Here is a 26,983-nt window from a genome sequence, read left to right on the forward strand (position 1 = left end):
GCAATCATTATCTGGACCTCTTATCCCCAAGTTCTTAAGTTTTTGCTATTTAAAAATAAATCAAAATTGTGAATATAACTAAGAATTGCATCTTAATTAAGAGGTTTAAGAGACCATAAGAGGCGACGATAATTGTTGGTTGATTATGTTTTCTCTTCCTCCTCTCTCTCTCGAGACGGAGAGACTGCAAAATCAAGAGATTTCTCTCAAAAATCGATTGCAAGCAGAGAAGAATGATTCAATTTTTGGTGGCCACCGGATGTCCAACACCGTTAACTCATCATCTCCACCGACGGCTCAACGGCGGCTCTCTTTCATGTAATCGGCACGTTTTTCTTTGAAATCGGAAAGTCTCATTCACCAATGATTATTCCGCTGAATTGTTGTTTGGGTTGTGATTGATCTGTTGTGTAGAGATGTATATGTCTTTATGTTTTTAGCTGAGGTTTTTGTATAGGGATTTGAATGGGTCTGTTCATAGTTTTAAAGCTGAGTTAATTAGGGGGTTTGAAGGTTATACAAAGGTTGATTCCAAAGATCATCAGATCAGTGATTTAGAAAAGCTGGCCCAATTTATTGTGTGGTTCCTTTCCTTTTTTCCAGGTCACTTCTTTTTCTTTTTCTTTACTTTCTCATCCTTTCTGCCATTGTTGAATATCAAATTCTCGATTTTTCTCTTCCCCATGCGTGCTGAATCCTATTCGATCTCACTTAAAGCTAATGAACATTTTAGTTGTGTGTATAATAAACCACTTAAATAGAGTGTGTATGTTTATAGAAGAACTGTTTCATATACATTGTGCAGAGTGAAACATTTAAGGAGGGATGAGAATGAAAGAGATTGTTGAATGGTTACAGGAGAAACATTCACTGATGTAGTTGGGATCCTTTATTATGTGGCTCTAGAAGTATTGAGGAAGCATTATAGTCAAGAATGTGATGTTTGGAGTGCTGGAGTCATTATATACATCTTACTAAGTGGCGTTCCTCCATTTTGGGATGGTAAGAGACAGTTTTGGGTTCATGGTTCAAGTATATATGTTTCGATGGCAGAGACTGACTGAAATGTTATATGTGTCAGAAACGGAACAAGGCATCTTCGCGCAGGTTTTGAAAGGTTTAACAAATCCTTTCTTTGTCAAAGTTGTGTGTGGGTTTGTTTTTCATGTGACATTTTCATGGTTGCTGGAATTGGTGGAGCTACTGCTACAAGAACACGTCTAGATATACTTTTCATCTCCATCCTCGTGATAAGCCTTGCCTGGACAATGCAGGTTCTCAAAAATGTTCAAGAAGTTGCCATTTCGAAAGCCACATATGTATACTGCAGGCGTGATGTGTTCATGAATGCTCGGGAGTGTTTGCATTGGTTCAACACTCGTTCCACTTATTGTACTCTTTAGGGGATCGATCCGGTGCTCTAATCTGCATGATGGGTGCGATGACGACCAGGACATCTATACAAGTACTCGAGGCTGTTTTTGGATTGCCAATCATATTATTTTGTCTGGAAACAGATATGGATTTGTTCATGTGGGAGCTTACAACAAAAGATTTGTAAGGAAGAAATGATTTTAAAAATAATTTTTTTTGATCAATAAGAACCCCTCTTCCAGTTTTACTATTGAAGGGGGATAATTTTAATTAACTTTATAAAGGTTCTTATTTTTAAAAAATACAAAAATTATTATTAAAACATTTAAGAACCCCAAAAATACAAACCTATCAATAAAGATGCTCTAAGGATCCAGAGAATACAGCCCAAATCTTGTCAAAATATTTATTTTATACCAATGAGGCCATTCTCATTTATAGGATTAAATACTTTTATGCAACTTGCTAAAATGTTTTCCTTATATATATTAACTTGATTAATAAGTTTATGTATTTGTGAGATCAACACGCACACGTTTTCTCTCGCCAGTTAATTAACACATAATTTTTTAAAAAGTTTAAAAAATAATGCTTAATCTTTTTTGACGTTCATATTGATGCAAGATAGTTGTTAACAACTTAAGATTAGGTGTACTGGCGGATGCACGTTGACATTAGATGTGGCACGTGCCCCACTTTATTTTCTTAAATAATAGTTAATTTTCTTAAATAAATAGTTTAATATTTATTTATATACTTTAACAGTCGAATATGATTTTATTGTATTCGTGAACATCTATTTCCACCATATAACAGTAATCTCCGTCCCATCATCAAGAGGATTGACTAATTAATTGGGAAAAAATTTACAATCAAATTTAACTTAAATTCGGGGATTAAATTTAAGTTTTCAACATACATGGATGTGGTCTGTCTAATCAATAGATTTCTGGCGTCTCTTAGATTTTGATTTCCGTTTATTAAAAATATTTTTACAGATGATTGGGGTCGATGTTCGAAACGCAGAGAAAAGAACAGTAAAAAAATATCCTCCCTGGAAGTGGTACTGACCCAAACAGAAAACTATAATTCTTTTGGAAAATAAAAAAGGCTTTAGTTTTATAATTTCATTGGAAATTGTATAAAATTTGTTGAGCTGCAAAATAAACTAATAAACCACCTTAAAATAAATTTAAAATCACATGCTTATTCTAAAATCCACATATTCCATCATTTGTACTAATTTCATATATAAATAACAAAATCTACAAATAACAATTATCTTCCATAAAGCTTAGACTTTAACTTTTGTTTTAGAATAAAAAAAAAAAATATATATATATATATATATATATTAACGTGTATATATATTATTAATAAATGATAATACTAAAAAATATTTACGGATATTTACGGATCGGATAACAAAACGGATAATAGGACGGTTATTAAAAATTATATTAATACCTGATATTCGATATTTACTCATGGATAATATATTTATAATATTTTTCACTCAATCCTAAAGTTGCGGATATCCTTTTTCGGGACTTATACGAGCCGAATAATGAGTCAAATACAGATAACGAGTATTAATGCCTAAGCATATCTATTAGTAGTTTAATATGTTTGAAAACTCACCATATAGTACTATATTATATAATATGTAAATAAATAATACAATATAATTATAATCTTAACAAATAAAAACAAATAAAAAAATAAAAAAAATTCTTCGCACTACTGATCATTATCTAGTAGTATAATATTTATTTATATACCTTTTAATTTAATTATTAGTCTCACTAATGCCCCATATTAAATATATGTCTGCATAGTCTTCTTACTAGATATGTTCCTACGAAATACATTAGAGTTGAAACTTTGAATTATCCACGCAAATTCTACGCAAGTCATTTCTTGTCTTTGTTTACTAGCTACTTTTACTATTTTAGCTACTTCATCTAGTGTTATTTATTTTTAGTATCTCTACAAATTTTATTTGGAGGACCATTAATAACTAGAGAATTTTCCCATTGAAAAAAACAAAATTTTGAAGAAAAATAAGCAGTGAGAAGGTTAAAGGTAGTTTACTGTAGTTGGAAACATTTTTTTCGTCATTTACTGGAAGGATTTTCAGCAGTGCTCGTACAACTTTAAGGGCATTCCCATTGGGGGTTTTAATTTTGAGCTTCTTATGTACTATTTGAATTTTTAATGAATAAATTATTTACTGTTTTAAAAATAAGAACCTTTGATCTCCTAATTAAAATTATCCCTCCAATGGTGGGATATAATTTTGAGTCTCTTATTTTTTAAAAGATAGCTTTTTGAAATTAAAAAATTTCATGACACAAGAAATAAAAATGTGTGAGTTACAATAAGAACAAAAGTCTCTTCATTGTAAATGAAATAAGCAGCACAAACAATATCATGGAGATGCAACATAAGAGAAAGATTAATGCATACCCAATAGATTAAACAATATGAATGTTCCAAGTTGAAGTGTGACCTTTGGAAGTGATACAAACGAACATGATACAGCTCCCACCCAAGGCTGTGTTGGTATCAATCTTAGTTTGACCCAAAGCTCACCCATCAATCTCAAAATGATTACACCAGTCCAGTTTTGAGATTACATATACATTTTGCTCAGAGTCAGACCATATACGCTTGCACTCGCTGAGCAGCTTGGTGTTGTTGTTTTGAAAGTGTTCCACATTCATACTTTGAGTAGTTGGACTGCTTGTTTCGCCTTCATCCCCATCTATCGAGGCATCTCTGTTGGTTATGCACTTTAAAACAAATAATTGGTTTCCAAAATGAGATGGAGACCTGCAATGACAAAACAAAGCAGAGTTATGTTACAAACAAAAATACTGAAAGTAAGTAAATTCATTCGAAGATAAGAGAGAAGACATTATACTTTGTCATCATGTTGTAATGATCAAATGTACCTTTCCCCGGAACCACCTCGCTCCATAAGCAAGCTGCAAATTGAAATCATCAGAATACTTAAAAACATTATTCAGAAGACATATCATAAGATAAAGTTTGAATCAAAGATCTGAAGTATGCTCTGCACCTTAAAACAAATCATTGGCGAGAATTCCACAAGTAGGAATGCAGAGGCGGTGACCAGATTCAATTGAGAGAGAGAGAGAGAGACATACCAAACCCTATAAGAAGAAGAATAACAAAGAAGTTAGTAAATCTGGAAATCCTAGTGAAAAGAAGAAAGAGAGAAGAACAGAGTTATCTTACCTTAAGCAGTCTGCTTAAGTCTTCTTCTTCACTCTTCAATCCATCTTTCAGAGACAAAGCAGACTCTGTGACCTGCAAAACATATACAAAACTAGATTAAAACCGTACAGTTAATTATCAAGGCTGATCCAAACAACAACTTAAAAGAGAAACGAAGAAAAACTCACTTGCAGCTCCTTTCTAACAAGGAAAGTGAATATAGTCCATCAGGCTGCTAAAGAACAGAGGGATCATTGGTAATCATTTGTCAATAACAAACCTTTTCGTACATACGGGTATCAAACATTCTTATGTAGCCACCAAAGGCAATTGCAAAAACTAACCCTTGATCATCATAAGCTGCAGCAGGCCTTCCTTGGACTCGTAAGAGACCCTATGTTTAAACCAAAAGATCGGAGTTATAAATATATGGTGGTGACTGACATAAGACATCCATAAGCACCTAGGCTAAGAAAGAAAGGTAAAGTACCTGGCATTTCTCGACCCTTTGATCCTAAAGCAAAACAGTTCGATCAAGAGAACCGGAGATGAAGCACTCCCCACCAGAGCACAAGCTAAGCGAAACCGCTCCATGATTTCCAAATCCATTTAACAGAAGGTATATACCTCGCCACTTTGTTACGTCTACGTTTAGACGTCCCAGCTGCGAGACGACAAGGTAAAAAAATCTCGTAGTTGCTGCTTCCTTGATACAGAGTAGAGTATGAAGAACAATACACATAGGCAAGAGTTGATTCCAACAGATATAACAAGTGCTGACAAAAGCATCTTCAAGAACACCAATCTAAAATATAAGACAATTTATATATAACATACAATTATCTAGTTTATTGACTAACAAGATGCATCCAGATATAAGTTACAAAAACGATCCAACACACACACACAAAACATTATCATCGGATCACATGACAAGTAGAGATTCTTGACCAGAACCGAGTTAGAACCTCCCAGAACCTTAAATTCGACGGTGGAGGTGGTAAGATTGTAATCGGATTCCTTAGGGAAACCACTAACGTATTCTTTCAATACCACTTGCTTATGATGATAGTGTTGGCCTCTCCGTCTCTCATCTTGTAGCTATCGACTTCAATCTCGTCCGATTCAATCTCCGATTGAGAGATTCGCGACAGAGAGCGAGAGAGAGAGGAAGAGAAAGAACACAATCAAAGACCCCAAAAAAAAAATTGCTCTGAATAAAACTCTTTACCCAACCACGCGCTGACACGTCACAGGCTCTTATCCGAAATCGAGTATACTAATTAAGAGGAGCTCTTCGTTTTTTTTCTCCTTTCTAGAATTATTTTTTCCCTACTTTTCCCTTAAAACCCTCCTTTAAAACCCTCATTGGGGATAACCTAATCAACTCCTACAAACCTTGTGTTGTTTTTTTACACATGTGATATGCTTCAAAAAACATTATGATCCCGGTAAAAATATTTTATGGGTCCGCTACTGATGTAAAATACACACAAAATTACCAAAAATACAATTAAAAAGCAGTACACTTCATTACCAGAGTAAAAAGACCAAACAAACAAAGAAGAGTATATACGTATCAGGAGTTCCATCGAGATTTCTACAGAATATGACTGTGTGAGTATTATTATAAATAATATATTAAAAAGATCAGCTTTTGTTTCAGACTCTTCGGATTAGTGTGTCTCTAGTTTCAAGCTTCGAAAAATCTCAAAGTGTTTTTAGTGTTTGATCATGTGAGATGCTGGTGCTAGTATGGCTTTTTGTGGATGTGAAGTTGCTAGGCTCTGTGCTACTGACTCCAAAGGGGGCTTAGGATGGAATTAGTAGAGTGAGTAAGCATTGCCTGTCTCATTAAGCTCGGTGGTTTCGCAGTCACTTGATTGTCTCGGGCTACCATTGAACGGACTGCTTCCTTTCTACTCGATCAAACGCTTTGCATCTTTGTCATATTTTTCATTGTTGTTTTGATTTCTAGGCTCTTTTAGGGATTCGTTTTTATCTTGCATCAAACTGTCTTCTACCATTATCATTACGCTAATGGTTTGAATTTGAGGATTTGGTGCAAGAATGTGGTATGCTTCCATGTTTTTTATTATTTTTTTGGCATGGGACCATGTAATAGCTTATGCTTAATTGTGTAACTCAAACTTTCATTGTGAAATGAATATTTACATTCTTATCAAAAAAAAAAAAAATCAGCTTGAATAATATTATTATAAATAATATTTTGAATACAACTTAAAATTTCACATATTTGTCTTATATCCACGTTAATATGCGGGCCTAATCTAGTATACGTATTAGGAGTTCCATCGAGATTTCTACAGAATATGACTGTGCGAGTATTATTATAAATAATATATTAAAAAGATCAGCTTGAATAATATTATCTATTATATTAAACACGAAGTGAAAACGTCCCACATTTAATCTCAGCAAAATTTTACCGTTTTACTATTAATGAAATTGCCCCTAACGTTGAAATAGTTTGCCCCTGGACGTAAATTTACCTATTTTCGCATTAAAAATAAATCAAAAAAATTTACAGAAATAATCTAATTGCATAAAAAGTTATTTGCAAAACTAGAATTTGCTAGATATATCCCTATATTTTTTTTGTAAAACACCCTTTTTACAACTATAGTTCTGTTTTATACTACAAATTCTACATATTTGAGAAAAATAATGGGCTTAGATTGTTTATAGATCGATGTTAATCTAAAAATTAATGGGCTTTTTTGCAGGAAAAAAAAATCCGACGACAATACATCTCCTTACTGGAAACCCTAAAAAGATAGGTCATTTACAACTATAAATACGATGCTATCGTTTGCTTTCACCATTAACTCAACAAAGAAAAACGAAAAAAAACTCTTTTCTCTTGAATTTATAGTTTTATCAATTTCAATAATTCTTTTATCATGTTCTCAAATTTATATTTGTATTTTGCTCTTGATGTTTTTTTATGATTCATCGACTGATCCTATTTATTTTTCTTTTCATATAGTGGTTTCTTGGAAAGCAAGATCCAATAATCATAACGCTTTGGTTGTTGTTGGTTCACCTTACAAAAAAGGTATAATATTGTACTTTTTTGGTTGAAGCTTTACGTTTAATTCTTTAATCATATTCTAAAAAAAACTCTCTTCTATTGAATTTATAGTTTTATAAATTTCAATAATTCTTTCATCATGTTCTCAAATTTATATTTGTATTCCGTTCTTGCTGTTTTTTATGATTATCGACTGATCCTATTTATTTTCCTGTTCATATAGTGGTGTTTTTGGAAAGCAAGATCCAAAATCATAACACTTTGGTTGTTGTTGGTTCACCTTACAAAATTGTATAATATTGTGCTTTTTGGTTGAGGTTTTATGTTTAATTCTTTAATCATTTTCTCAAAAAAATTTATTTGTATTCCGATTTTCTATTATTATGATTAATCGACTGATTTTTTTATTTTCCTGTTCGTATAGTGGTTTCTTGGAAAGCAAGATCCATAACTCACAAAGCTTTGTTTGTTGTTGGTTCACCTTACAAACGTTTAATTATTTAATCATGTTCTCAAAAAAATTTATTTCTATTTCGATTTTCTGTTTTTACGTTTAATCGACTGATTTTTTTTTTCCTGTTTGTATAATGGTTTCTTGGAAAGCAAGATCCATAAATCATAAAGCTTTCGTTGTTGTTGGTTCACCTTTCAAAAAAGGTATAATAATTATATTTTTTTATGATATTATAAATTTAATTCTTTTATTATGTTCTCAAAATTATAATAACATTCAAAAAAAAAAATTCTTCAATAGAATATTTATAATATATTCTTATATTTATCTTCCATCTTTTTAAAGAAATACATTGCATTTGAATCTTATTATTTTTTATTTTCCTGTTAATGTAATAGATAATAACTATTTTACATAGGTATCAAGGACTAGATGAATCTATCAATAAATTTGTTTCTAATTAATATCAGGTATTATTTTATATAATAGGAATGATTAACATGGTAAATTATTTCTAATCCTTATAATTTCTTTTTTCATAATTTGATTTCACTTGGATTGCCATATTTGCAGGAAAACTATGATCGTTAATGTATATTTTTGGGAATATAGAAACAAAATTGTTTAATTTTTATCTTTAGCTTAAATTTCATTTAAATTATTTAAATAATCATGTTATATAAGAATTGATAATAATTCCATGTTTTAATTATTACTTTGCTTTAAAAAAAAATATTGAACAGCTTAAACCTAAAGAATACTCCAGATAGAGCTGAAGGTAACACTTTCTGGCGTTCAGGAATCAAACATGCCCCTAAAGCATATTCCCTGTAATGAAAGATAAGATCATTACAAACTGAAGATATACTGACCAGAGGAGTTATATATACAAACAAAAGTATAGCCATACCTCATGTGCATCAAGCAATGAGGTTTCCCAGCGTACATCCAGTCACCTCTCTCAGTCAACCAAGTACCTTCACAAATACAACATTAAAAAAACATAAGTTAACTGAAAGGATTTAACCACTTAAAGCAAAGAAAAGGTATTAGAGAGATTACTTACACAGATGAAGAAAAAAATTTACTTAACTGTTGCATGTTGGGTTATAACGCATATGCATCATCATCATCTCCAAACCTGCGAAGAAAATAGACCAAATATATGTAATAATTCTCCATCATCAAAAGAAGCAACAACAAAACCAAAGTTTCAGTCTTGATCCCACACATCTAAATATATTGTTACAATAAAGAAACAAATACAATTGAAGGCAAAATCCAACTCACTTTGTGACAAGGAAGACGTAATTGATTGATCCGAGGAGGGGGACTGTCAAAGACTAGAAGAATCAGATTGCCCAATTGCGTTATCATATGCTTGTTGTTCTGAATCTTCTTCACTCTCTTCAAACCTGTTTCAAAAGAAAGAAACTCATCAATAGAAAAAAAATACAAACTTTAAATCTTTCAGGAATTGTAAGGCAGAAGAAGATTTTACCTCATAAGAACATCACCCTTTGACTTATGAACATCACCCTTCCCATATGCCTTCTGAAACTCACTTTGAACCTGAAAAACAATTCAACAGAATAAAATCATCACGAGAATAAATAAACATGGACCAATCCAGTAGAGAAGAGAGCAATCCCACCTGAAGGGCCATAACACCGCTAGCAAATAGAGTCATTAAATGAGTTGTGGAAGGCAGATCATCTATAGCTTTGTAAACATAATCTGCAATGTAAAGTTAGGCATAAGCAAGAGTTAAATTACCATCAACGAGACTCCTCGGAGATAAATCTTCAAACCTGTTTGAAAAGAAACAAACCCATCAATAAAAAAAATACAAAGAAAAGGATTTAGAGAGATCACTTAAACAGATGAAGAAAAAGGATTTTACACTACTGTTGCATGTTGGGTCATAATACATCATCGTCATCATCATCTTCAAACCTGCGAAGAAAATAAAACCTTATATAGATATCGTCAATCTAAAGAAGCAACAACGAGACCAAAGTTTCAGTCTTTATCCCACACACACATCTGACATCTAATTAAATTGTTATAAAAAAATAAAAAAAAAGTAAACTTTATAAAGCAAATCCAATTCACTCTGTGACAAGGAAGACGTAATAGGTTGATTAGGGGAAGACCATCACTATCTTCTTCAAACCGACCACGTACGAGACTCGAAAACGCCTGTTGAAACCCATCAAATTAGAAAAAGACACAAACTTTAAATCAGGACACAAAAAAAAAAAAAACTAAAATCAAATCGAAGAAGAAGAAGAAGAAGAAAGCCTCTGCTTTGTTCATATACGCGTCGCCCTTACAAACACGGCTCTCTCTATCTCTCTCTTCTCTGGTCTCGTCGCCCTTAAAACTCTTTCTCTCTATCTCTCTCTCTTTCTCTCTCTTGGAAGAAGAGCGTCTCTGAGTGTGGTGGAAGCAGAAACGTCGTTCTTCAGATTATATATATAGAGAAGGACCCAAAGCCATTGGATGATGCAATTAGGATTTTACATCCAACGGTCGAAACTTATTAGCCGTTAATTAGGAGAAGGAAATTAATGATAGATTTGGAAATATCTATCATTAATGCACAATCCACACCGCTTTTTTATTTTTTCAAGTTTTTTCCTTTTTATTTTAGTTTTCAGTTAAATCAATTAATTACGTCTTCCTTGTCACAAAGGTTGATATTTTTCATATTTCGATCGAGTAGTCAAAAGGTTGATGTACAACAGTTGCTTCATAAAAATAGCATAAGTTATAATAGCAAAGTTTAACATAGATAATTCAGTTTTTATCTTAGCAAAGGTCTCTATTAATTCAGTTTTTATGCGAAAGCTTCCCCGATAAATATAATAGACAGACGACAGCATCTCACAGCTTCCTCATGAGTAGAAAGAGCCTCTGGTCGAGTTCAAAGTGAGAAATGTGAGCCGGATCTCCCTGAAGCAACATCAGGAGCCCGCCGAAGGAAACATATAGCTCTCTGGAAACACATAATTTCAAGAAAGAAACCAAAAAATGATGGTTAGCTGATCTGTAAGTTAAACTGATTAAAAACGTTCGATTATGTTGGTCAGAAGTATATCGGATTCTTACGCTTTTGGAGTTTTGCCGTCACGCTCAGAGATCTTGTAAAGCTTCCCGTGCATAATGTATTCATACTTATCCGCAAGTGTTTTCTTTGCTCCCTATAATAGAGCGAGATGGAAACTAAATCAAATGAACAAACATTCTTGGTTTTCAAAGATTCAAGACACTACGTCTTGCTCAACTTTCATACATATATTAGTCTTATTCTGAATCAAGCCAGTGAATAGTTAGCATTTAAAAGTTATGACCCAACCAAATCCTAAGACAGATTCCGTGTAGCAAGTAACAGAATCAATAGGCTACCTCACCTAACTTAACTGTTACCATGCATGAGATTTAGCCAAGCAAACAAGAAGAGTATGTAAATGCAATTTATACACACAAAGAAGAAGAAGCAGACAGAAAGCAGTAGACATCACTACCGGAGTAAAATATCCGGTATCAGGAGTGCCATCGAGATTAAGAGTGGGAGCCATAGCGAGAGTGAACTTATCACCAACAGCCAGTGGATAAACCTCAGTGTTAACATCTAAATGCATAAACATTTCCAAGTTGTGGCTCCTAGCTTCCACACGCGTAACTGTCACCACAAAACAACACACACACAGGGACACAATCAATTTGAAGACAGAACAAAAAAAAAACTTAAGGGAAAGGCTTTAAAAACTAATAAAGTTGAGATTTTTTCCAAAGAAACTTGGATTTCAATTTCTATAAGCACACAAAACAAACAGAAGAAACTACGATTCACATATCAGAAACTCGATTTAAGCCATAACAAGCATTACAGATCGTGACTTGAGGAGGTTATTCAAAAAAAAAAAAAGTAAATACCTTTATCGAACTTTTTGCCATCAGGGTCTAGCTTATCGACCACGAAGATATCCTCAAACATGATAATATTGCTCGCCATCTACAAACACGATTATCAAAAACCCTAAACACTCTTACTTCTGATTCGAGTAGCAAAGAACAACAATATGCGAATATGAAGAAATCGAGAATCTGAATTACCTTTAAAAGAAGATGGAAAAGACGAATTCTTCAACTGCTCCGGAGGCTCGAGACGCAGAGAGAGGAGAGTGGCTGCTGCAGGGAATAAGCATAAGCGAAAGCGAAAGCGAAAGCGAGAGAAAAATTACGTTTTTATGTTATCAGTTTATTTACATATTTGATCCCTATAGTTTTGTAATTCTTTTAGATATTCCCTGTATATTTTGCGCCTTACATATGCTGCCTGTAGTTTTATTTATTATATAATTGGGTCAATCTTGTTGTAGTTTCGACAATATTAAAAGTCAAATCTAGACGGAGTTTAAATAAGCTAGAGTGTTTACTTATAGATATTCATCCAAAAGTATCTTAAATTATCTTTTTTTATATATTTTTTTAAATACCTAAAATTTCAGAATTTTTTCAATGAATATGCTTTTATATCTAAGGGCATCATTAATGGGAGAACTTTTTTTTGTGTTCTTACATTAAATATATAGTGAAAATAATGTTAGATCAGTTGTTAAGATCATAGGTAAAAAAAATGGGAGAACTAATTATGGTGTTCTTAGAATAAAGATATAGTGAAATAGTGTAATATTCATAAACATTTTACAAATTATAAAAACTTATAAAATAATATTTAAATTGCTTACTTATAAACTTGTAAATAAAATGTAAAAAAACAAACAAACATATTGATTTATTAGTTAGTTACCAAATGTAATAAAAGTCATTTCCTTTTTTACTTTGGACAAAAAGGTAGAGATTTTGGATGAGGACACAGAGTTGGCGATGCCAACTTTCTCAATGATTTGGTCAAAGTCAGGTAGTGGTGTAGGAGGAGACCCCATGCTGGACAATTTGGTAGTCTTTCGAGCCATCTGGTTTAGAAGCGTCTATGAAGCCTCGGATGGTGATGGTGAGGCGGCTAAAGCTTGTGACTCAGTAAAGACAGATTCTGATCCTGCAAGAGCTGTATCTTGTTCCTGTTTGATGTAAGATACAAGAACAAGAGCTTTCACTCTACCATCTCATTTGAATCAAAACATTAGAGAGAGAGAGAGAGAGAGTGGGGAGGAGATTAATTTACATTGAAGTCTTCTTCTTCACGCCTTAATGAGTTTGAATTGACATGGAACATAACGTTAAACAAAGTGAATCAACTGAGAAAGACCATATCTTTGTAAATTAGTATACTAGAAAGCAAAGTAAATTAGTATACTAGAAAGGTGTGCATCAGTATCATGCACGAACAACATAATCCTAAAAGCTAAATGTTCTGAAGTCCTTACCTCATCTTCTGCACGCCAGGGTTCATAATTACGAGATGCCCCAGATTCGACAATGTAATCAGAATTCTGTGGATCCGTCTTCATAGTCAGCTCTGCAGAACACTTGGTGCACTTGAAGTAGAATCTAAATATTTGAATCCCAAGATAAGTCTGCATTATCAGGAAGAAAAAATACTAAAAAAAAATCAGATGAAACTCCTAAGCAACCGTATCAACAATTTACACAAAGGTTACCGCAAACACATTGAACCTAGAGAGAGATCAAACCAAAAATCAAATCGAATCGATTGAATTACCTCGCCAATGACGTCTTCTTTACGGGAATTGAACTTGGTTCCCTTGTAGATACTGTTCACTATACGCTGCAAGGAATGGTGGTACATGCTGCTGAACCACTTTGTTCTCCTGTGCCTGGATGCCAAACAGATGTCTTAGTCTCACATTCATCGAATTGGTAGCTTTCTGATCACAGTCATCATACTTTCTGGAGCTTAAATCTTGTTCCATTAGAGTAGCATCGGTAGCTTTCTGATCACAGTCCTAGGTTCAGAAGCCATATTTTCTTGTTTATCTAGAGAGAAATACTTCAGAAGAAGCTCCCACAAGCTGAAACGAAAAACACACAGAGTCGAAATCGCATGTTAGTCACTAATATCTTTATGTATCAAAAGCCAACAAAGAAAAGGGATGCAAAACAGCAAACCAGGCAACAAATCCCCGAGATTTCTCCCCAAGAAACGGGTCCAAATCTTATCTTGCATGGCTCTGACTCTTTCCATTACAAACAAGGACTGTAACATACTCCTGAAACAAGCTGATTCATCAGTAAACACGAAAATCATCATCACCTGATCTTCACACCAAATCAAGCATCATCAACCTGCAATTTTCTGCTCCCACGGTTCAAGTATTACAATTTCTACAAGTTGAAACCAGTCTAAACAAAGTGATTACATACACTCATCGATAATTAATTAAATCGAACAATCAAAACATAGTCACCAGTACCAAATCCCTTGGGAAAAATTCACAAGTAACGAGACAGACGAAGGAATTCAAAAACAATAAAAACCTAAGAATCGTCGTCTCTAGAACAGGAAGGCAAAATGAAATTTAAAGAAGATGACGAACTGAGAAGACGTCGTCGATGTAATCGTCGGAGAAACGAGGAAGCATATCGGAGATTATGGTTTTGAGTCGAGAAGCGGACTCCGATTCTCTCGACATCGGGAATGTGAGCGCGCCTACTTCTTCAGCCATCATCGATTTCGAAGAGGATGGGAGATTTTTCTTTCTCTCCAAAATATCTCAACCAATCACAACACAGAAAACAAAGAAGAACTGCCTTGTGGATCAGTTCTATCCCAAGACCAAATTTTTTGATTTAAGCCCACTATTTCCTTTTTTATTAATATAATTGGGATAAGAACACACAATAGTTTTGCCGTTAATGATGGCCTAATAAGTGCATCTATTTTCTCTCTAAATTTTAAAATCCTAAACTGAAATGTAGTAAAGACACCACACTATTCATATTTTTAAATTTTCATACCATAATACCATAAACTTCTCCTTAATTTAAAAAAAAAATTGTACAAAAGATGTTATTGAGATTTAGTTAAAATTAAAGACTTTCATTAAGATTCTTAAAGCATTAAAAGTTTTCAAAATTGTAAAAGACCGACTTAAAATTAGAAAAAGTGTTTTCATATGTTTGATAAGAACGACGGACGCATCAGAAAGAAAGAGTTAAACAAATTTTGTTTTCTAATCCCAATCTTTGATTGATTTTTTTGAATTTCCTACTATTCCTTTACTACAGAGCAAACCAGGTTTGATTACACTCTTAGCCACTTAAGAAGAGAGGTTGATTTACTCAATCAAACATTGGAATTAGAATAAATTCCAATGACTGAGGTTGCTTTCAGTCTTCGGAAATGAGGTTCACTATTTTTTTTACAGTTATATATACCTTTTTATAATAATTATATTATTACTATTTTAAATGTCAATCTTATTTTGGATTTTGTCACATAGACAACAAATTGGAAAGTTCAAATCAGCAATATATATTTTTACTGGTCTAAGTATTATGAACACTGGCAGAAAAAGATGTTGGTAAAAATATTTTAAATTTTAGATATCATATTTAATTTGAGAACATTTATTATGAATACTGATATATATATTTCTTTTGTTTATGGCAGAGGAGAACAATGAAGAGAAGATCTATCTCCTAAAATCAAAATTGCTAAAGAATAATGATACTGAAAAAAAAAACTTTTGTTTATGACAGAGGAGAACAATGAAGAGAAGATCTATCTCCTAAAATTAAAATTGCTAAAGAATAAAAAATGAGACAAAAAAAAAAGACAGTAATTGTTTATGTTTTCAGTTTATTTACATATATGATCCATATAGTTTTGTATTTCTTTTAGATAGTCCATGTATATTTTGCGTCTTACATATGCTGCCTGTAGTTTTATTTATTATAACTGGATCCTTTTAATAAAGATGCTTTATATAACTTTAAAAAAATAAAAACTAAAGTTTGCAATTATCGATTGGTTAATCTTGTTCTAGTTTTCGACAATCTCAATAGACAAATAAATGTAAAGTCAAATAAACTAACATGTATTTGTTATTGAGAATTTTAACGATTCTACCACATTGGAAACTCATTCTTTTTCAATGTACCACATTCGAAAATTCCTTTCAAGGACTACTACAAGTGTCTTTCAAAATGACCATTATAGTCCTACAAATTCTTTACATTGCATTCACAATAGAGAAGGAAAAAAGTATTTATTTGTTTTTTTATTAATAAAGAAGATCTCCTCCGATTACCCGGAACTGGTTTATTTGGTTCTTTACCAATTGGTGGTGACGCTGCTCAAGAACCCAATCCGCCGCCGAAGAAAAAAGATAGCAACAAGTTATCCACGGGACCTATTTCCGGAATCGTAATCGGATGTGTTGTTGGTCTGTTGTTACTTCTCCTGATTGTGTTCTGTCTATGTAGAAAGAGAAAGAAGAAGGAAGAGAATGCTCAAGCAAGAAATGTTGAAGCTCCTGTAGCTACTCCGGCCTCCGCCGCTGCTATACCTAAGGAAAGAGCGGCTGTTGTCCCGTCGGAGGCTTATTCGCCGATGGTTTAGCGTTGTTGTTGTTGCCATCGACAATCTTCAATGGCCGTGAATCTTCATTGAAGCCGAAGGAGACGGAAACAATATTCTCTTGTCTGGGATCTTGAGACAGTGTGGTTATGGTGTCGTTGTGGACATGTTTTTATGGACCAGATCCAGTGATACGTCTATGAAAGACGTTGTCCACAATCCAGCCAGGTTTTCACTGTGGACCACACAATTTGGTTGTAGATGGATCAAATCTGGTGAACCAGTTCCTATGGACCAAATTTTTTTTTTTTTGGTAGACAAGTTGGTTTTGTTGTTTGTGGACAAGTTGTACTTAATTATACTTAGATACTAAGTTTCATGGCTTGTATAGTACTAGTTTCATGACTTGTCCATAGACCCAACAAATTGGAACTTGTCCATCTCAATGAATTTGATAAATTATCTATATGCTCAACTTGTCTACAGAACATAATTTGTCTACAGCCTCAACAAATCGGAACTTGTCTACCCATAAAACATTAAACATGATTTTTCTTTTGTTATGTCAAGTAACATAAGGGTATTTTCGACATTTGTAATGCCACTTGTGGTAGAATGGAAAAAGAGTTTATGATTGTGGTAGAATTGAAAAGTTTTATATTAAATGTGGTAGATTAGACTAAATTCTCTTTGTTATCACTACAAGAAATATGCATATTTTTAGCACACTAAAAACACTATTATATCGTTTAGATAGCGATTTCCTAAACGATGTCTTTGCCGGTGCCATCTTAGAGGGGACACATACAATAGCGTTTTTTCTCTATGCTATTATTTGTCTATCTGTAATAGCGCATTGTTATCGCTATATTAAAATTATTAGTAGCGTTTTTTATTTGTCATATTATAATTAATAATAGCAAAATATTTGTACTATAGTTTTGCTAATAGTACCTATAAACTGTTGCTATAATATTAATTTAATTTATATATATTATATATATATATATATCAGCCTTTGTAAAAATTTAAAATTTATAAGATGAACTTTATAGAAGACTGAAATTACCATACATATCATTCTTAACATTGCAACACACACCATAAAACACACACCAATTCTTACAAACTTTTAAAGAGAAACAAAATCTTCAAGAATTGGTACCAAAACCTCTTCATACTTGCAAGATAAGAGGAAGGATTTAGCTTGTCCATATGCTTCTTTGGAGTATCAGACATAAGCGGGATTCTTTTAACAACCAATGCCCTACATCCCTGAGACGACAACAAAAATTAACACCAAGTAGCCGCATGTTCAATGAGAATCACCTAGTATCAAACACTGTAACATCATGGCTGCTTCATTTCAACAAAAGCTATATACCTGTTCACGAACAACATTAAGCACATGCACGAGGGTGAAGTGGACCAGATATAAATTCCCTAGGCCTGAACTCAATCACCAACCAAAGAATCTTTGTTTACATTGAAGAAGAAAAGTTAGAAAACAAAACATAAAAAATCCAGCAAGGCAAACTTCAGCGTTTTCAACATGATCTCTATGATTAAAATAACTTTGGCAAATATTAAAGTCAGAAGTGCAAACTAGAACTTACAATTATGTTAAAACGTGACACCAGACCAAGGTGGGAGGTAGACATCTACAGGTCAACAAGCATAATTGATGGACTTTAAGCATCTAAAGAGCTTTGAGTATCTGAACCTCTCGCTTGACGTCCTCAACGGCAATAGGAAGAACCATCTGAGAAGAGCATGAACAATCAAAAGCTTTGTAAAAAAATGGAGAATCAGTCCAGTTTGTTACATTCCGGAAATGAAGACAAGACCAAATCATCACCTCATAATCATCCTGTACACTGCAACATCGATAAAGAAAGGCACCTCAAACATTAACCACACCATACATACTCAAGATACCCTAAATGTACATTCCATATTGATTTCAGAACCATTAATCCCACGAATCACCCAGAACCAATCTAACACAACAGCCAAACATGTAGAAATCGAAGCAATTAGGTTTAATGAAAGAAGAATCCAAAAGGAGAAGGAAGACGATACCCCCATTGAACAACAAGAGACTCGTAATCCCAATAACCCTTAGGTCTAACAATGTTGACACAAGCGTAAACCCTAGATTTCGACGGCACATCAGCACGCCGGATAGATTTACCGATCTTCTGCGCCAGCGTATCCGATTTAACTTTCACACGCGATAGCTGTTGCTGCTGATCCCGTGGATGCTGACGGTAAAGAGAGGCGTTGGATGCGAAACGACGGAGACGGTCCCGGAGCGAGGAGAATAGGATGTTTCTCTTCCCCGGAGACGACGAAGAGAGGTTTGAAGAGGCAGAGAAACCATTGTGGAATGAATCAATGAATGAATTGCGTAAACATAAAGCAGATTATGATATGATTTTTAGAAGGAGAACAAGAAGAAGAAGCTTACTTTTATGGAGGCCGGCGACGAGTTCACGGTCGAGTCAATGACAAAGGCGAAGAGACCTAATTTTAGATCTGGGAATTTTTTTTTTCTTCTTTCTTTCTTATGTTTTGTCGTGGTAAGTTTTTTTTTGTTTTGGTTTAGAGAGGGTGTGACCATGGTAAAGAGTGATATTTTGTCAAACTTTTACTAAGTATTTGGGGGAAAGAGTGTTTTTTGGTTCCCGCTTATATATTTTTAGGTTTAGCATTTATAAAACGCTATCATATAGTTTTATTTTTAAGATTTTATCAATGATAACATTTACAAAAATTGCGCTATGCTTTTCTGCTAGCTCATATTTCTTGTAGTGTATTCATAAGGACTGCCATTTAAAATGTCAATCACAAACATTTTTACTGAAACATGTGATACGTACGTCCCAAAAAAAATACATTACTTTTTAGCAAAGAGTAACCATCTTGAAAAATGAAAGCATGCTGCATGCATCATGCATGATAACGTTAAGTGCCATTACAGCAATTAGTTTAAACAAAAAGAAAAGATAAGAGAGAGAATAACTAATTATCGATGACAAGGCGGCACCAAAGAGTTATATGTATAAAGCTAATTAATAGATATCCGAAGCCGATCAAGGAGATTCAAGCTACTTAATTACTTGACAAGATGAAAACACACATCGGTTCTCATTTTACAATTTGGTTAGCAAAACTGTAAAAAATCATCAAAGTGTCACTATGAATGGATTACAACGGACATTGGTTAGTCGATCTCATTGATATTTGCGAAGAGGGTCATAACTCATAAGCCGATTAAAACTTCAATATTTATCCTGATAATGTATATATGTCTGTCTCGATTCATATGGAAAAAATAAGTTTGATCGATCATATTATGTTTCGATTCAGATTGGCTTTACACTGTGAATAATTAAGAAAGATAAACATAATACAAATTCAAATTGAACTAATAAATTACAAAAGAGCAAAGAACTTGAGTGAATATTCTCATTCCTCAGTAATTTATAGTTAAAAGTGTGGAACCGAACTATATCGATGTTCGTTGTAATCCATTCACAGAGTCAATAAAGTCATAAACCGACTAAAAACATATAAATCCATTCAGTGAGATTTGAGAAGAGAGAGAGTCATCGATCTCACTGATATTTGAGAAGAGAGAGTCATAAACCGTCTAAAAACTTCAATCTATATCCTAATTTTGGATAATTATATATGCAGTCCTATATTTATATATGTCTGTCTCGGTTCATATGGTAAAAATAAATTTGATCATATTATTTTTTCGATTCAGATTGGCTTTACACTGAATAATTAAGAAATATATATACATAAACATTATACAAATAAAAATTGAACTATAAATTACAAAGGAGTAAACAAAATGAACATATATATCTATATATATATATATTGAATATTCTCATTTCTTATGTTGTATCGTCCCTTATACATTTGAATATTCTCTCATTCCTAATTATTTTGTTATCTCGAGTCATGATCATGGACCATAACAGTGACAATGGACGCCCCCCTTATGACTCTCGCACCGTCCAGTGCAAGACGTTGGATAGACGCTTTCACATTCGGTTTTACATGAGTCGTCTACACATGGAGCTAGTGTCGTACCTGGTGGCCCTTCACCTATGAAACTGAGACATGCTGATGCTGCTGCGTTGCTCTCTACAATATTAGAATAATACTAAAAATTTGTAGTTTATATTTATGAAGTATGAACCGTTTGTCCATTTCTATTAATAGTATAGTTATTGTGAGAAATGTATAACTTACCAGTTATCATGAATACGAGTAGGATTAATATGACGACATTGAGTACTTTGGCCATCCTAATTATGATTTCTTTAGTACCAGTTTTTTCTATTGTTTTTTTCCCTTTATATTTAGTGAGATCAATCCATTACACTTGAAATTTATTTATAGTGATGTTTGGTTTTTAAGTTAAACATTGTATCTTGAGAATTAGATCACAAACATATCTAGTATATGTGCATGGATTTTACGTGATATATGTTGCACAGGGAAAGATAATACGCAAATTAAGGATCATGATCAAAGCAAGAGCAAAATACGCACGAGTAATTAAGTGACGAATGACGTAGTCTAACTTCCTTTGTTTTTGTATTGGCCTCCCAAACATCATGATCAGCAGTAAGAATCGTGGGGGGTTCATTTTGTTTTTCTAAATATTCATGAGAAGCATATACACGTAAAATGGGAAATTAAATGGAAGTTAATGCGATAAATGGAAAATTAAAAATCTTAAGAGATCTTTTTTATTTTTCGTTTGTAAAACCCAAACCACGTACGTACAAAACTAGACTTCTACCTAGAAAAGCTTTTTTTTTTTTTTTTTTACTGTGTGCTAGAACATTAATTTGTTTTATAATGCAAACAATTGAACCAACTCCTCGGATTATATATCGTGATCATGGTCAAAAGATGTAATTATTTTATTTTTGTACGTTTCTTTCTTTCTTGCATGCTAAATGACGGCATTGATTGACCCTTGCATATTACCACAAGAGTACTCCAGATACTACCTATTCTGGCAACATAGAACCGGGAAACATATATACATATTTAAGGAAAAATCAAAAGTTTGAAATATTGGGGTCTGCGGTTGCACATGAAGCAGCTGCAGTTTGCTGATATATCAAGCTTAAGCGTTGGGTTGGTTTGGTTAAGTAGAATGTAGACTCCATTGGAATATTCTGCTTCTTTGATGAATTCTGTGATTTTGAGCTTTCGAAATATTCAAAGCCTTTACTTCTATACAACTTGTTTGAAACCAAAATATATGTCTTTCTTTGTTTATATACATTCTTCAACTCCACTGCACTCATTTTTTTTATTTGTCTTTCTATATGGGTATCTAATGGCAGACCAAACAGAGATTATGTGTACATATATATAGCATAATAAAACTGATGCTAGGAGCCTGTTCCGAGGCAACCGTTGCTGCCTGCGGAACTTCCCATTGCGGTGCTAGGTAAATCACTGACCAGAAACTTCACTGTATGCTTTCTCATACTGTTTAATATCTCGAAGCATTCATGGAGATCAGAATCTGTGACCAACATCACCCATTCTTCTTCATCATCCAAGTATTTCAACCGAAAGGCGCCTTCTTGCAGCTTGAAGCGCTTAGCCACTTCTCTGTAGAGCTGAGAACACCCAACAAGATATGGATCAAGCTTGAAACGTACAGTGTCGTCTCTATAAGTGGCTTTTACTGTCAGTGTTGAACTTGATCCGCTCTCGCCACTATTGTTATGAGTTCTTAGTTGGTTCCAATTTTGTTCCATGGAAGTAGATGAACTTCCCAGCAAAACTGCTCCTGAGCTATTTGAAGAATCCGACATGCTGCTGGATATGGATTGGTTTGGCTCTACAATTCCATTACCGCGTTCGATTCTTGTATTCGTTCCATCACCTGCAAGTGCTAGAGAGCTCAAGCACCTACGAACACAAACGTCTTTATCTTTCTTTACCTCTTCACTCCTTTTTCCTATATCGATATCATCGCTATAGTTCAAGCCAGACTGTTTGCTTATCCATGCCCATGGCTCCATCAAGGATCCTGAACAAAATGATAATAGCTTATTAGATTATTCACATTCTAACAGAAAGAGGTTTATATATATATATAAGTTATTATTACCTGGCCCTGCTTGGTTTGTTTCAACACTCTCCTCCAACTTAACCCCACCACCATCATAAGATTTAACTTTTAAAGGCTCTAATGACGCATCTTCATCCATATCACTTTGGCTTCTTACAAATACATCTTCATGATGAGAAGAAGTACTCTTTTGAGTATCAAATTCTTGTACAAAAGGGGCAACTGCTACAAATTCCCCTGTTACCGAGTCAAACCTCAATCCTCCTTCTACACCTTGGACAGAGTCAAGCACTGTCTGTATTTTCCTTAGCGATCTATTCACTTTGTTAATCTTGCGAGATGGCCATCTCATGATTCCGTGCTGTCTACATATCCGTTTTAGTGTAGTCGGACAGACTGCAGAAAGAAAGAAAAAGAAAAAGCATCCAAGTCAGCAATTGAATAGCTTGTAAGGGAAACAAGCAATGAACACTCGTTTCTCACCACCAAGGCTTTTTGCAGCATCCTTTAAGCTCCCAGAGAAGTATTGTTGGAGTACATTTAAGCTTACATTCTTCTCTGTACTGCTTTTCTTCTTCTCTGCTCTTTTTGTTCCGCTAATTTCCTACAAAATATGTTTTAAGTTTTAACCCAATTCAAGACATCTACAAGCCATAATCAAATTCAAATGTAGAGAATAAAAGAATTAGATACAACATATACCTGTTGAAGAGTTCCCTGAGAGCCTGCTATATCATTGGTTTTATCAGAGGACATGTTCGAGAAGATACTTGTAGTAGAGTTGACGTCAGTATCCAGAAATGTTGTCTGAAAGCTTTCTTCAGACACAGAAGTAGTAGCCTGTGGGAGATTTGACGTTTCTCCACCATGAAATCCAACTTCCATAACTTCATTTGATTCTGCATCTGAAACAGTTCTCAGAGTCCGACATAGTCTCTGCATAGTGTTCGAGAGACTGTCCAGCAAAAGTTGTTGTTCTGAGCTTCCCTTCATACTCACAGGTAAGAAAAACTCCAGTATATAATCACTGTCACCGGTGAATGTGCTCCTCAGTTTGGTGGCAACTGCAGCATTAAGACCAAACTTTCGGGCATGTTGAACAAGAGGGTACTCGCAGATATTAAATGTCTTTACATCGGATGAGAAAGACGGCTTGTTTGATATGAGTGCTTTGCCAACAATTCCTTGCCCTTCTCTCAGATTATGCTCCAAACATGCATTCACATAGCCTTCCATTTCCATATCATTCACATAACATGCTGTTTCTTCTATACAAAGAAGAGAGGTTTCCCTTGAGTTTTTTCCATAAACCTTTACTAATTCATTGTTCGCTCCCTTGGAGTAACTGCAGGGAATCCAAGCTAGTGCTAAAGGCAACCTATGTGCATGACACACTGCTCGGAGAACATCTCTTATTTCAGCCAAAGCTTCTTTTTGATTACTCGAAAGGTACTGAAAAACAAAGACACTATTAGAATTGAGGCACAAGAATAAAACAAGAAAGAATCAGTTTTTGACTTGTTTCTGGTTCAGATGTACCTGACGACGAGGAATGGTTGATGTTTGTAAGTTCACGGCCTGACAAAAATAAGACATAAAGATGAAGAGATCTTCATCAAATAATGACATCAGGGAAGGTTAACTTGGTTGAGTATAAGAAAATAAAGAGACATCCCATATCTATTGGGAACCAAATAGAAAAATCAAGAATCAAATTTGGAGAAGGTTTCCTCCAAACCTCCCTAGTAAAATATTTCATTTGCTCCTAGTAATGTTTCCAGAGAAGTTATCAGCTAATGAAGAACACAAACCACTGAATTCGACTTGACAAAAGCAATAGTTCCAAACCGAGTAACCTTTTCAATACCCACAAGAACAAGCACACAAAAAGAGAGAAGGCGAGTAAACCTGCAGAGCACGACAAACAGAGTCCATCTCCACATCAAAGTTAGGTTTTTCCCTACATGTCACAAGTTCCAGGACAGCACAACAAGATGAACCAGATGCTTCAAGGATAGGAATAGCAATGGAACCACGGACATCGTTATCTAGTGCATGCTTCATCCTTAAATATTCAGCGGTCTTGTAATACATCACGTTTGATGTCCACTCAGTAACTCCAGAGATAAAGACTCTGCCTGGAAGACCTGGATAAGAGCATTGGTTTGCTTCAGCAGAGAAAGTGAAGTTCCTCGAGACTTCACGGTATCCAGATAGCCTCGAGTCAAGCAAGTACGCTTGATCACAAGTACTAAGCATGTACTGATCTCCTTTCTTAATAGGAGTCCAAAACTGCGCCAGAATACCCTCTCCAGAGAACTCCATAAACAAACTTAATGCCTTGATCATCTTATCATCAAGAGTGTGGCTCAATGACCTTGGAACAACACTGTAGTCTACAGCCCCAGTGGTTAAACTACTCGTCTGATTAGTATTATTACCTTTGATTCGTTTACCGGTAATCTTTTCAGAATCAGACAGGCAATGAAACTGAGAACTCATCTCATGTACAGGTCGTTTCTCGCCAACGTATGAGTGGCCTCCAAAAGGTGTAGTAGACTGAGAGGTGGATAAGCCGTATTGAGAGAACAAGATATCAGTAGCAGGAGAAGGGCTGTTGTTGCACCAAGAAGCAAAAGACTCGAAGTTCATAAGCTCTGAAGTTGAAAATGAGGAGCTTAACATATCTTCTTCGAATATCAAACTCTTAACCCAACCATCCATTTCCATTTCTTCAACTGGAGTATCTGGAAAACAGAATCCTTTTTCTCTTGATGGATTCTCCATTTCTCTTTTCTGATTGATTAGATTAGAATTTTTTTTTAGTGATTTTAAATGAAAAAAACACTCACGCAGCAGATTCAATGTTTATCATCAGCAAGCAACTGATCCTACACATGGAATAAATCAACAAACACGAGATTACGAAACAGGACAAACTTCACCGCAAGGAAAAATATATATTATATAATTCCCAAATCCCATTGTGGAACATCCTAAACATCTAACAACTTTGCACATATAAGAGGAACTCAAAATTATTTCCAGGTCCTTGAATTGCAAAAAGTAAAGAAACCCCACAAGACAAGGAAGCAAATTCTGAGTGCCAGAACCGAACCTGGAGCAAGAAGATATAAGAAGCCACACAGAGTAATGATAAAAGAGGAAACTTTGTAGTATGGGGGGAAAAATACTAAAATAGTAAAAGCCGATTTGGTTCAGTTAGAGGGAATTGCGGTAGACTGTCTTAAGCTCGTGGGCGCTAACATCAGCGAGCAAGCACTAAAAAGAGAGAGAAACGGTTCCATTAATGGAGGAGAGACTCTTGAGCTTTTTTTGTTTTAGTTTTTGAAGATGGGATGGTGAAAAATGTTTTTTTTTTTTTTCTTCTTTCTTGGAATCGTGATTTTAAAACGCGATTTAGTATAAAATATTTTATACTCTGGTTTTTGACGTGCGCGGCGTGAGTCACTGAGCCGTAAAAAAATAAAAAATAAATAAACGATGCGTCCTAATCGTCCCCACCACAACGGATGACGTAATGAGAAAAGTTGAAGTGATTTATTATTGGATTTTCTTCTCCTTTAAAAAGTGACTTTTAATAAAATGTTTTGCATTGTGCATGATTTAAAAGCCTGTAACTGGAAAAATAAATATTGATGAATAATAAATAATTTGGAAAATGAATATCATAATAAATCATGAGGATGCTGATATTGACTTTTAAGTACATACAAAAAAAAAACAAAAGCAAAGACAAAAACTCGATGTTAGATTAGTTTTATATTATATGGTTTTTTAACGTATTTATTTTTCATCGTGAAATCAAAAACTAGGTCACACAATCTTTCATAGAATCATAGTATTTGTTAATCATACATACATAGGTGTATCAGAATACTTTAAAACCGTAGATAGTAGGTTTTATTATTATTATTATTTTAAAAATTATTGAAATTTTAGCCCAATAAAAAAATAGATAAAGAAAAGGATAAATTGAATCTACAGTGAAGAAGAAAACGACACGTGGAGATTCGGAAGGCATAAAAAATTGCGTAATCTTCTGACGCGCGACACTCTTTCTAGAGAGCTGTCACTTTCTCCTCTTTCTTTATAGAAACAAAACTCCATTTCTTGCCAATTTTTAAATGACAAAAACGGGGACAAAAATAGTTAAAATTCATAATTTGTTGCCATTAATCGTTACAATGTGTCACTAAA

General features: G+C 34.1%; 3 protein-coding genes, 3 long non-coding RNA genes and 1 other non-coding gene across 32 annotated transcripts; all 7 read right to left on the bottom strand.

Annotated features, from left to right (window-relative positions):
- Positions 1 to 3,701: 3,701 nt before the first annotated feature.
- Positions 3,702 to 6,016, bottom strand: LOC104699956 (uncharacterized). 6 transcript variants are annotated; one of them, XR_002032658.2, is made up of 7 exons: positions 5,108 to 6,016; positions 4,962 to 5,011; positions 4,806 to 4,852; positions 4,639 to 4,729; positions 4,460 to 4,553; positions 4,301 to 4,364; positions 3,702 to 4,209 (listed from the first exon to the last, which is right to left on the bottom strand). It is a non-coding gene; the product is annotated as an uncharacterized LOC104699956 (long non-coding RNA). The 6 variants fall into 6 exon arrangements; XR_002032656.2 differs by having other exon boundaries at positions 4,639 to 4,710; positions 5,108 to 5,975; XR_015561778.1 differs by having other exon boundaries at positions 4,332 to 4,364; positions 4,639 to 4,710; positions 4,806 to 4,849; positions 5,108 to 5,962.
- Positions 6,017 to 8,746: 2,730 nt separating this feature from the next.
- Positions 8,747 to 10,569, bottom strand: LOC104699957 (uncharacterized). Of its 8 annotated transcripts, none has more exons than XR_015561789.1 (10): positions 10,463 to 10,569; positions 10,283 to 10,328; positions 10,030 to 10,082; positions 9,903 to 9,937; positions 9,781 to 9,799; positions 9,628 to 9,698; positions 9,417 to 9,541; positions 9,193 to 9,267; positions 9,037 to 9,103; positions 8,747 to 8,954 (listed from the first exon to the last, which is right to left on the bottom strand). It is a non-coding gene; the product is annotated as an uncharacterized LOC104699957 (long non-coding RNA). The 8 variants fall into 8 exon arrangements; XR_015561786.1 differs by having other exon boundaries at positions 10,242 to 10,328; XR_015561791.1 differs by lacking the exon at positions 9,781 to 9,799.
- A 244-nt stretch (positions 10,570 to 10,813) lies between these two features.
- LOC104699958 (DNA-directed RNA polymerases II, IV and V subunit 8B) lies at positions 10,814 to 15,802 on the bottom strand. The gene is made up of 6 exons (XM_010415367.3): positions 15,775 to 15,802; positions 12,249 to 12,412; positions 12,069 to 12,147; positions 11,657 to 11,814; positions 11,241 to 11,332; positions 10,814 to 11,127 (listed from the first exon to the last, which is right to left on the bottom strand). Exons 3-6 carry the CDS (start codon positions 12,145 to 12,147, stop codon positions 11,016 to 11,018), a joined length of 441 nt encoding a protein of 146 aa, XP_010413669.2. The 5' UTR covers positions 12,249 to 12,412; positions 15,775 to 15,802; the 3' UTR covers positions 10,814 to 11,015.
- LOC104699959 (uncharacterized) lies at positions 12,810 to 14,946 on the bottom strand. 7 transcript variants are annotated; one of them, XR_015561784.1, is made up of 7 exons: positions 14,654 to 14,877; positions 14,226 to 14,326; positions 14,004 to 14,128; positions 13,819 to 13,933; positions 13,523 to 13,672; positions 13,321 to 13,393; positions 12,810 to 13,216 (listed from the first exon to the last, which is right to left on the bottom strand). XR_015561784.1 is itself a non-coding variant. In XM_087458085.1 (7 exons), exons 3-6 carry the CDS (start codon positions 14,027 to 14,029, stop codon positions 13,337 to 13,339), a joined length of 297 nt encoding a protein of 98 aa, XP_087314211.1. In that variant the 5' UTR covers positions 14,030 to 14,128; positions 14,226 to 14,326; positions 14,654 to 14,877; the 3' UTR covers positions 12,810 to 13,216; positions 13,321 to 13,336. The 7 variants fall into 7 exon arrangements, 2 of the variants coding, with proteins under 2 accessions (XP_087314211.1, XP_087314210.1); XR_015561781.1 differs by having other exon boundaries at positions 13,523 to 13,696; positions 14,654 to 14,792; XR_015561783.1 differs by having other exon boundaries at positions 14,595 to 14,783.
- Positions 15,803 to 17,672: 1,870 nt separating the features above from the next.
- LOC104704208 (uncharacterized) lies at positions 17,673 to 19,264 on the bottom strand. Of its 7 annotated transcripts, none has more exons than XR_015561795.1 (5): positions 18,721 to 19,264; positions 18,497 to 18,515; positions 18,255 to 18,400; positions 18,023 to 18,087; positions 17,673 to 17,913 (listed from the first exon to the last, which is right to left on the bottom strand). It is a non-coding gene; the product is annotated as an uncharacterized LOC104704208 (transcript). The 7 variants fall into 7 exon arrangements; XR_015561796.1 differs by having other exon boundaries at positions 18,497 to 18,638; positions 19,109 to 19,217; XR_015561794.1 differs by having other exon boundaries at positions 18,497 to 18,638; positions 18,833 to 19,217.
- A 1,109-nt stretch (positions 19,265 to 20,373) lies between these two features.
- Positions 20,374 to 21,114, bottom strand: LOC147940752 (uncharacterized). The gene is made up of 2 exons (XR_015561799.1): positions 20,911 to 21,114; positions 20,374 to 20,802 (listed from the first exon to the last, which is right to left on the bottom strand). It is a non-coding gene; the product is annotated as an uncharacterized LOC147940752 (long non-coding RNA).
- A 777-nt stretch (positions 21,115 to 21,891) lies between these two features.
- On the bottom strand, positions 21,892 to 26,227 carry LOC104699960 (protein NLP9). Of its 2 annotated transcripts, none has more exons than XM_010415373.2 (7): positions 25,881 to 26,227; positions 24,671 to 25,653; positions 24,302 to 24,340; positions 23,465 to 24,214; positions 23,246 to 23,366; positions 22,802 to 23,158; positions 21,892 to 22,720 (listed from the first exon to the last, which is right to left on the bottom strand). In XM_010415373.2, exons 2-7 carry the CDS (start codon positions 25,547 to 25,549, stop codon positions 22,071 to 22,073), a joined length of 2,796 nt encoding a protein of 931 aa, XP_010413675.1. In that variant the 5' UTR covers positions 25,550 to 25,653; positions 25,881 to 26,227; the 3' UTR covers positions 21,892 to 22,070. The 2 variants fall into 2 exon arrangements, with proteins under 2 accessions (XP_010413675.1, XP_087314212.1); XM_087458086.1 differs by having other exon boundaries at positions 24,671 to 25,558; positions 25,881 to 26,166.
- Between the last annotated feature and the right edge of the window lie 756 nt (positions 26,228 to 26,983).

The sequence above is a fragment of the Camelina sativa genome, chromosome 7, assembly GCF_030686135.1.
Source record: "Camelina sativa cultivar CO46 ecotype springtype chromosome 7, ASM3068613v1".
Classification (NCBI taxonomy): Eukaryota; Viridiplantae; Streptophyta; class Magnoliopsida; order Brassicales; family Brassicaceae; genus Camelina; species Camelina sativa.

What these genes read in the sequence shown, in the direction of transcription:
- LOC104699958 (XM_010415367.3), bottom strand. Translation starts at nt 12,147, where the DNA reads ATGGCGAGCAATATTATCATGTTTGAGGATATCTTCGTGGTCGATAAG. An exon ending in ATACCGGATATTTTACTCCG is followed by an intron (nt 11,333 to 11,656) that starts GTAGTGATGTCT and finishes GCTCTATTATAG; the next exon opens with GGAGCAAAGAAAACACTTGC. An exon ending in GACGGCAAAACTCCAAAAGC is followed by an intron (nt 11,128 to 11,240) that starts GTAAGAATCCGA and finishes ATGTGTTTCCAG; the next exon opens with AGAGCTATATGTTTCCTTCG.
- LOC104699959 (XM_087458084.1), bottom strand. Translation starts at nt 14,029, where the DNA reads ATGGAACAAGATTTAAGCTCCAGAAA. An exon ending in CAAGATTTAAGCTCCAGAAA is followed by an intron (nt 13,934 to 14,003) that starts GTATGATGACTG and finishes TTTGGCATCCAG; the next exon opens with GCACAGGAGAACAAAGTGGT. An exon ending in AAGAAGACGTCATTGGCGAG is followed by an intron (nt 13,697 to 13,818) that starts GTAATTCAATCG and finishes ATTTTTTTTTAG; the next exon opens with TATTTTTTCTTCCTGATAAT.
- LOC104699960 (XM_010415373.2), bottom strand. Translation starts at nt 25,549, where the DNA reads ATGGAGAATCCATCAAGAGAAAAAGGATTCTGTTTTCCAGATACTCCA. An exon ending in CAACCATTCCTCGTCGTCAG is followed by an intron (nt 24,215 to 24,301) that starts GTACATCTGAAC and finishes TTTGTTTTTCAG; the next exon opens with TACCTTTCGAGTAATCAAAA. An exon ending in TGCTGCAAAAAGCCTTGGTG is followed by an intron (nt 23,159 to 23,245) that starts GTGAGAAACGAG and finishes TTCTTTCTGCAG; the next exon opens with TCTGTCCGACTACACTAAAA.